The sequence below is a fragment of the Anomaloglossus baeobatrachus genome, chromosome 1 (assembly GCF_048569485.1).
Source record: "Anomaloglossus baeobatrachus isolate aAnoBae1 chromosome 1, aAnoBae1.hap1, whole genome shotgun sequence".
Taxonomy (NCBI): Eukaryota; Metazoa; Chordata; class Amphibia; order Anura; family Aromobatidae; genus Anomaloglossus; species Anomaloglossus baeobatrachus.
In genome coordinates, this window is record NC_134353.1 from 77383182 (window position 1) to 77392826 (window position 9645).

Sequence of the window (9645 nt, forward strand, 5' to 3'; positions counted from 1 at the left end):
AGAAAAAAGATGTTATATGCTTATAGCCTAAGGCGGGCTTTGCACACTACGACATCGCAGGTGCGATGTCGGTGGGGTCAAATTGAAAATGACGCACTTCCGGGATCGCATGCGACATCGTAGTGTGTAAAGGCTCGATGATACGATTAACGAGCGCAAAAGCGTCGTAATCGTATCATCGGTGCAGCGTCGGCGTAATCTATAATTACGCTGACGCGACGGTCCGATGTTGTTCCTCGCTCCTGTGGCAGCACACATCGCTGTGTGTGAAGCCGCAGGAGCGAGGAACATCTCCTACCGCCGTCATTGCGGCTTCCGTAGGATATGCGGAAGGAAGGAGGTGGGCGGGATGTTTACATCCTGCTCATCTCCGCCCCTCCACTCCTATTGGCCGCCTGCCGTGTGACGTCGCAGTGACGCCGCACGACCCGCCCCCTTAACAAGGAGGCGCGTCGCCGGCCAGAGCGACGGTCGCAGGACAGGTGAGTCCATGTGAAGCTGCCGTAGCGATAATGTTTGCTACGGCAGATATCACAAGGATATCGCTGCTGCGACGGGGGCGGGGACTATCGCGCTCGGCATCGCAGCATTGGCCTGCGATGTCGCAGCGTGCAAAGTACCCCTTACTGTGTGATCTGTGAGATTGTGGAACTCTGCCACATAATGCTGTGATGTTTACATACTATTTATTTAATGGCCTTCAGCTCGATTTACTTGATGGATGGATGCTCTGTAGGATGATTGATCTTGTGGAGCCCAGATAGATCCACCAGGGTATTCACCTCTGCTATCTTGAATGGATCAAGCCATCGGCTTTCTAGTCTTTCTCTTCACCTTGTTCCTTCTATTCTTTTGATCATAATGTCCTTCTCCAGTGATTGCTCTCGCTTTCTATTCTTCTGACCATAATGTCCTTCTCCAGTGATTGCTCTCGCTTTCTATTCTTCTGACCATAATGTGCTTCTCCAGTGATTGTTCTCTTTCTATTCTTCTAACCATAATGTCCTTCTCTAGTGGTTGATCTCTCTTTCTATTCTTCTGACCATAATGTCCTTCTCCAGTGATTGCTCTTTCTTTCTATTCTTCTAACCATAATGTCCTTCTCCAGTGATTGCTCTTTCTTTCTATTCTTCTAACCATAATGTCCTTCTCCAGTGATTGCTCTTTCTTTCTATTCTTCTAACCATAATGTCCTTCTCCAGTGATTGCTCTTTCTTTCTATTCTTCTAACCATAATGTCCTTCTCCAGTGGTTGCTCTCTTTCTATTCTTCTAACCATAATGTCCTTCTCCAGTGATTGCTCTTTCTTTCTATTCTTCTAACCATAATGTCCTTCTCCAGTGATTGCTCTTTCTTTCTATTCTTCTAACCATAATGTCCTTCTCCAGTGATTGCTCTTTCTTTCTATTCTTCTAACCATAATGTCCTTCTCCAGTGATTGCTCTTTCTTTCTATTCTTCTAACCATAATGTCCTTCTCCAGTGATTGCTCTCTCTTTCTATTCTTCTGACCATAATGTCCTTCTCCAGTGATTGCTCTCTCTTTCTATTCTTCTGACCATACTGTCCTTCTCCAGTGATTGCTCTCTCTTTCTATTCTTCTGACCATAATGTCCTTCTCCAGTGATTGATCTTTCTTTCTATTCTTCTGACCATAATGTCCTTCTCCAGTGACTGCTCTCTCTTTCTATTCTTCTGACCATAATGTCCTTCTCCAGTGACTGCTCTCTCTTTCTATTCTTCTGACCATAATGTCCTTCTCCAGTGATTGCTCTCACTTTCTATTCTTCTAACCATAATTTCCTTCTCCAGTGATTGCTCTTTCTTTCTATTCTTCTGACCATAATGTCCATCTCCAGTGATTGCTCTTTCTTTCTATTCTTCTGACCATAATGTCCTTCTCCAGTGACTGCTCTCTCTTTCTATTCTTCTGACCATAATGTCCTTCTCCAGTGATTGCTCTTTCTTTCTATTCTTCTAACCATAATGTCCTTCTCCAGTGGTTGCTCTCTCTTTCTATTCTTCTGACCATAATGTCCTGCTCCAGTGATTGTTCTCTCTCTCTAGTCTTCTGACCATAATGTCCTTCTCCAGTGATTGCTCTTTCTTTCTATTCTTCTAACCATAATGTCCTTCTCCAGTGATTGCTCTCTCTTTCTATTCTTCTGACCATAATGTCCATCTCCAGTGATTGCTCTTTCTTTCTATTCTTCTGACCATAATGTCCTTCTCCAGTGACTGCTCTCTCTTTCTATTCTTCTGACCATAATGTCCTTCTCCAATGATTGCTCTTTCTTTCTATTCTTCTGACCATAATGTCCTGCTCCAGTGATTGTTCTCTCTCTCTAGTCTTCTGACCATAATGTCCTTCTCCAGTGATTGCTCTTTCTTTCTATTCTTCTGACCATAATGTCCTTCTCCAGTGATTGCTCTTTCTTTCTATTCTTCTGACCATAATGTCCTTCTCCAGTGATTGCTCTTTCTTTCTATTCTTCTGACCATAATGTCCATCTCCAGTGATTGCTCTTTCTTTCTATTCTTCTGACCATAATGTCCTTCTCCAGTGATTGCTCTTTCTTTCTATTCTTCTGACCATAATGTCCATCTGCAGTGATTGTTCTCTCTTTCTATTCTTCTGACCATAATGTCCATCTCCAGTGATTGCTCTTTCTTTCTATTCTTCTGACCATAATGTCCTTCTCCAGTGACTGCTCTCTCTTTCTATTCTTCTGACCATAATGTCCTTCTCCAGTGACTGCTCTCTCTTTCTATTCTTCTGACCATAATGTCCTTCTCCAGTGCATGCTCTCTCTTTCTTTCTAATAATGAGTTATTGTACAATTATACACATGAAATGATATAACCGCATCATCCTCTTTTTCAGGGTATGAAGAGAGCACATGGGATGAGCATCTGATATTTCTGCAACTGCCAAAACGGACACACTGATTTCATGTTCTTTTTTAATCATGGACCTGGCTGGAAACACCAGACCGCTCGTACAGTTATGAGTTTTCTAAAAATTTAGTTTTTATCTGGACTAAATTTGTTGTTCAGCTGCAATATAGTCCTGCTATTCAGAGACTCTAATAAAATGGATGAAAAGATAGTAAATAAAAAAATGTATTACGTATGTATTGGAAGAGTGCGTTTTATTATACCCTATGGAAACATCATACAGTGTCTTCCTTATGAATCCTCCTGAGGAAGCCTCGCGGTGCGATACCTGCTGCAGACCAGACGAGTTGGTCACGTGCTGCCCATCTGTGAGCAACAGTTAAATACAGGTAAAATAATCCAATTGCAAAAATTATTTCTAGCCCCAAATAAATGCATTTATGTAAATAAAAGTGTCCCCCTAGTTGCGCAACCCATTTAATATTGCTTCTGCTCTTTGTATTGTATTTTTTATATTGAAACTCACAACAATCATGGTACTTGCCGGTAAGTGATCTGTCATGATCATAAAGGATACAACAATGTTTCTAATTACAGAAAACAACCAACTTTACAATTTACCACTTATTAAAACTCCTATCCATTTGTAATTCTATGCTTTACAGCTTGTTGCCTACATCACCGGCCACTTCTGCAGTTTATCAGTGGTGGCCAATCTTTAAAGCGGTATACAGCATATAAGCCCTGCTTCGAGGCTGGACGGACCGGCCCTCTTTAAAGCCCCTGAGCTCCCCACATGCTGTATTTCAAGCCAGCAATGCAATTAGGACATTGGTCCAAATCTCAATCATCGATAGCTCCTCAAACTGGAAGATGGGGCAAAAATAGATGTGTAATGAAAATGCAATGTGAAAAGTTCTGCAAGTCTCACAATCTAGTTCTACAATTGTATAACTCCTTGAAGTAGTCACTATCATTTCAACAAACTTTCTCCACTAATGGGCCACAGTTACTCTTCACCCATCTCCTGAACTCAACATCCACTCATTGTCATGGGGCTGGGACGACTGGAACGGGACACCTAGGCTGACCCTCAGACTGGGGACCCTGCACTGTCCCCTAAATCAGAGGTACGCTTGATGATAGTGACCGAGTCGCCAGCGGAACCCTAACTCCTGTCCAAGCCCTGATGTAACTCCCCTCCCCTACCTCCACGCAAGGGGTGAGCCGGGACCGCAGACATAAACCACACAACTATACACAGACAGGTGATAAACCAAAAACTCGTACACACAGCAATCACACACAAAGGAGCAACTAAACGTGCACGGGGAAAACAACATAAAAGGGAGGAAGTAAACAGACAACCGGGAAACTTCCACACCGTACAACAAGCACATCACAGACTGCTGCAGTAGCACGAATGCTGCAGCCAACACAGCAAGTAGCAGAGAGGGCAACTCCAGCTGCTTTCACCTTCAGACTAAGATTCCAACTGAATGAGAATAACCGGCACCCTCTACTGGGAGCAGAGGGTATATATAGGGACTGGGAGTGGTACCAAACCGGAAACACCTGAGCAAGTGATGAGATGCTTGCTGGCAAGGATGCAGATATTAACCATCTCCTTGCCAATGGAAAAGGAATACATTAATATGCAGAGTCTCAAAGAAAAGAGACTCTGGCCCAGCACCTGTCACTAGTCTCTACAACAGAGAAACAACTATGGTACTCTTAAAAATCTTCTCGAAGCAAGATGGACTGCCGGAAGAGTGAGGTGTCAGGTTACACATTACTCTCTACCAAGTAATTTAGCTCAAGCCCAGTGATGCATTCACAGCTACACTGCTCAGCTATGCTCTATAATGTCCGACGTGCAACTCCTGCTTCTGTCTGTGTGCTACATGGAGAAAAAAGAGCAGGATTCTCTTAGGTCTGTGTTCTGTGTTCAGCAATTAGTCTCCATTAGCTCAGAGAGAACTGAAAAGAAAAGATAGACGAGAAAACTGGTGAAAAATGCAGGATACAAGTCAAATATTGGACGGAAATATGACTTTGGCTGCTTTCACACCTCCGTTTTTTCCTGTGCGGCACAATCCGGTGCTTTGCAGAAAAACCGCAACCGGGTTTTTTTTGCCGCCGGTTGCGTTTTTTTTGCATAGACTTTCATTAGTGCCGGATTGTGCCGCATGGGCTTGCGTTCGGTCCGTTTTTTACAGCATGCGGCAGATTTAGCCGATGCGGCGGCCGGATGGAACGTTGCCTGGCACGTTTTTTGTCCGGCAAAAAAAAACTCATCGCGCCGCATCTGGCCGATGCGGCGGGATATGCAATACATGCAAACACCGCATCCGGCCGCCGCATGCGGTTTTTTCCACTGCGCATGCTCAGTAGCGTGCCGCAAGCGGCAAAAACCGGACGGGCCGCATGTCAAAAACTTATGCAAAGGATACGTTATTGTCGCCGCATCCGTTGCATAGGTTTTAGATCCGCATTGGCCGCCTCTGCTAAAACCGGAGGTGTGAAAGCAGCCTTATCCCTTTTTATATATATATATATAATCCTAAAAGAATCACCTGAAAGGATCGGTAAGGTTGAAGAGCTCATCCATTTTTCATTTAGTGTTTTTCGGTTTTTTTTCCTCACTTTCTTCCAAAAGTCAGAACTTTCCTTTTCCCTCTACATAGACGTAATCATTTATTTATTTATTTATTTATTTAAGGAACAAATTGTAGTTTTGATCGACACCATTCTCTAAAACTCACAATGTAGAAAAAAAAGGGCATAAAAATTCTGTGTTATGAAATAATGGAAAAATAAAAGATTTTTTTTTATTTTTTTACAGCTGTAAAAATGGCCTGGTAATATTATTCTCCAGGTCTGTATAAAATACGGCGATACCAAAATGCATAGTCTTTTTATTTTTTAAATCTTAAGGGTTAAAAAAAATATCACAATATTGTAAAAAGAAATGTGATTGGTGTCACCATTTTGTGGGATGTGTAAATTTTTCTTGTTTTTCTATCAGTGGACCTGTTTGATCTTTGTGTGCCAAACTGTAGATTTTATTGGTACTGTTTACTATGTTGCATTCGATGGAGGTGTAGTGACCGAAAATCAGCAATTCTGATGTTTCAGGGTTTTTTTTTCTTTAAACTGTTTACCTTATGGGTTAAAAAAAGTATGTTTTCATAGAATATACTTAAGGACATGGCAATAAAATATATTTATTGCTAAGGCTATGTATACACATTGCTTTTTTCATGCTTTTTTCCTTGCAGATTTTAATCAATAGTATACTGCAAGGAAAAACGCATCCCAGCAAAGTCTATGAGAATCCTGACTTGCTGTGCACACGCTGGTTCTTTTTGCCTTGAAGACAAAAAAACCCTAGCTTTTTTTTTCCTGCGTTTTTCCCTATCTCAATAGTTAAAAAAGTATGAAATAAAGCATGAACAGGAGCATAAAAATGTGGCTTTTTCCTGCTAAAACAAGCATTTTTGTGCAGAAAAAAACCTATGTGTGTACATAGCCCTAAACACTTTGGGGGGTTTTAAATTACATTTGACTTATTTTTTAGTCCCGCTAACCATGCAATTGTTTGATCGCAGGTGCTATATACTACAATAGCACAGTATTGCAATATATAGTCAAATTAATGATCTACTATGAAGTGTACTCCTTCATTAGTGTACCAAGATAGCGGTGATGAGGGTCTCCAAAAGGCCCCTATAACAAATTGGCACTTCAAAATTGAGGCACCATGTCACTAAATGGTTAAATAAGAGTATTAAAAGCTGTTAGAGGCATATGTCTTCTGTATAATATGTATGGACCAGGATCAGCTTCGGAAACAACACTAACAATACAGGACAATTAGCCAGGACCAATGATATAAACCAAATATATATATAATGTCAGTAAATAATCCCTTTTACTGACAACAAGCAGAGATTCTATGATAAGGAACCAAAACAAAGCATTATAAAAGATGCTGGTAAATCCCTTTATCGGCCACTAGATGGCACAAAGTGTTGCAAATGCAAGTTGGAACCAGAAGTTTCCATCCACTCTCTATAAAAACACATCCGCAGATGTGTCTTTAGAGAGAGGAGGGAAAAACCTGCAGATGTGTCTTTATAGAGAGCGGAGGGAAAAACCTGCAGATGTGTCTTTATAGAGAGGAGGGAAAAACCTGCAGATGTGTCTTTATAGAGAGCGGAGGGAAAAACCTACAGATGTGTCTTTATAGAGAGCAGAGGGAAAAACCTGCAGATCTGTCTTTATAGAGAAGAGGGAAAAACCTGCAGATGTGTCTTTATAGAGAGCAGAGGGAAAAACCTGCAGATGTGTCTTTATAGAGAGGAGGGAAAAACCTGCAGATGTGTCTTTATAGAGAGGAGGGAAAAACCTGCAGATGTGTCTTTATAGAGAGGAGGGAAAAACCTGCAGATGTGTCTTTATAGAGAGGAGGGAAAAACCTGCAGATGTGTATTTATAAAGAGGAGGGAAAAACCTGCAGATGTGTCTTTATAGAGAGTAGGGAAAAACCTGCAGATGTGTCTTTATAGAGAGCGGAGGGAAAAACCTGCAGATGTGTCTTTATAGAGAGGAGGGAAAAACCTGCAGATGTGTCTTTATAGAGAGCGGAGGGAAAAAACTGCAGATGTCTCTTTATAGAAAGCGGAGAGAAAAACCTGCAGATGTGTCTTTATAGAGAGCGGAGCGGAAAACCTGCAGATGTGTCTTTATAGAGAGCGGAGCGGAAAACCTGCAGATGTGTCTTTATAGAGTGCGGAGGGGAAAAACCTGCAGATGTGTCTTTATAGAGAGCGGAGGGAAAAACCTGCAGGGGTTTTTCCCTCCGTTCACTATACAACCAATTTTTCATATTACAATTTACAATAAAATCTCATTTTGATGCTATTGGATTTATCTATATCAAAATAGCCCTAAGTAATAATATTAATGTATGAGTGGATGAATTGTATATATAGAATTCATTATTTTTCTTTTTGCATTTTTTTATTTTTGGATGTGTTATTTGCTGCGTGCGCTGTGCTGCTGGAGCTACGGGCGCTGTGCTGCTGGGGCTGCGGGCACTGTGCTGCTGGGGCTGCGGGCGCTATGCTGCTGGGGCTGCGGGCGCTGTGCTGCTGGGGCTGCGGGCACTGTGCTGCTGGAGCTGCGGGTATTGTGCTGCTGGGGCTGCGGGCGCTGTGCTGCTGGGGCTGCGGGCACTGTGGTGCTGGAGCTGCGGGCACTGTGCTGCTGGAGCTGCGGGCGCTGTGCTGCTGGGGCTGCGGGCGCTGTGCTGCTGGGGCTGCGGGCACTGTGCTGCTGGAGCTGCGGGCACTGTGCTGCTGGAGCTGCGGGCTGCTGTGCTGTGGGCGATGAGGCCTTCAAATAATGGAGCCTTAAGTCAGCGCGTGCGCATACGGATCTCTCGGCTCAAGATTTCATCTGCGCCCTCCGGTCCATTGATCTCCCAGCAGCAGACTTAAGGTAAATGGCGCCCCCGGAGGTTGCACGTGCACAGATGAGATCTTGGCTTGTCATTGAGCAGATGCTCAAGCTGCGCACGCGCTGACTCTGGGTGCCATTTCTTTGAAGCATGCACTGCTAACAGTTTCTGGGACTTCCGATGTACTGCCCACAGTATCGCCCTGCTCCAACACTGCGCCTCCCTATTGTGACCCCCTCCTAGATAAATATCCAGTCCTCTGTTATAGTGTTTGTCTTGTCTTCTTAAATACTATATTTTTTGGTTTATTAGACGTATCAGATTATTATAAGACTGACCCCCTTTTTTCTCATTGTCTCTCCAGTAAAGGAGACAAACTCTAGCGCAGCGCCAGCTATTGGAAGTAGTGATCCTAAAAGTCACAAGTGGATTTTTAACAATCCTTTGCAATATGACTCAGGATATATATGCCTGATCAGAATCCCAATTTGCAGACACGGTGTTTCGGGGTGCTTGCCCCTCGTCAGTGCAAAGTATGGGGGTGTCTGATCTGACTGGCTTGCAAAGTCTCCTTAAGGAGAATAGTGTTCCCTCGTGGTCCCCACATAGCTTTCTCATGAGCCAGATCAGACACCCCCATACTTTACACTAACGAGGGGCAAGCACCCCGAAACACCGTGTCTGCAAATTGGGATTCTGATCAGGCATATATATCCTGAGTCATATTGCAAAGGATTGTTAAAAATCCACTTGTGACTTTTAGGATCGCTACTTCCAATAGGTGGCGCTGCTCTAGAGTTTGTCTCCTTTACTGGAGAGACAATGAGAAAAAAGGGGGTCAGTCTTATAATAATCTGGTGTTTCGGGGTGCTTGCCCCTCGTCAGTGCAAAGTATGGGGGTGTCTGATCTGGCTCATGAGAAAGCTATGTGGGGACCACGGGGGAACACTATTCTCCTTAAGGAGACTTTGCAAGCCAGTCAGATCAGACACCCCCATACTTTGCACTGACGAGGGGCAAGCACCCCGAAACACCGTGTCTGCAAATTGGGATTCTGATCTGGCTTATATATCCTGAGTCATATTGCAAAGGATTGTTAAAAATCCACTTGTGACTTTTAGGATCGCTACTTCCAATAGGTGGCGCTGCGCTAGAGTTTGTCTCCTTTACTGGAGAGACAATTTGAATATTTCTTAGAGGGGCGTAGCAGCTATAAGTCCCCTTACTGGCAGCCAGACTGGCTTGCAAAGTCTCCTTAAGGAGAATAGTGTTCCCCCGTGGTCC

The 9645-nt window shown here is 43.3% G+C and overlaps 1 protein-coding gene across 7 annotated transcripts in view; it reads left to right on the forward strand.

The window, feature by feature from the left end:
* Window positions 1-3136, forward strand: part of JAKMIP1 (janus kinase and microtubule interacting protein 1) — a 223070-nt gene extending 219934 nt beyond the window's left edge. For all 7 annotated transcript variants that reach the window (XM_075346871.1, XM_075346876.1, XM_075346870.1 and 4 more), the window contains one exon: window positions 2884-3136. In XM_075346871.1, the coding sequence (XP_075202986.1) occupies window positions 2884-2916 (33 nt within the window). In that variant the 3' untranslated portion in view covers window positions 2917-3136. The remainder of the gene's footprint in view (window positions 1-2883) is intronic.
* The last annotated feature ends 6509 nt before the right edge of the window (window positions 3137-9645 follow it).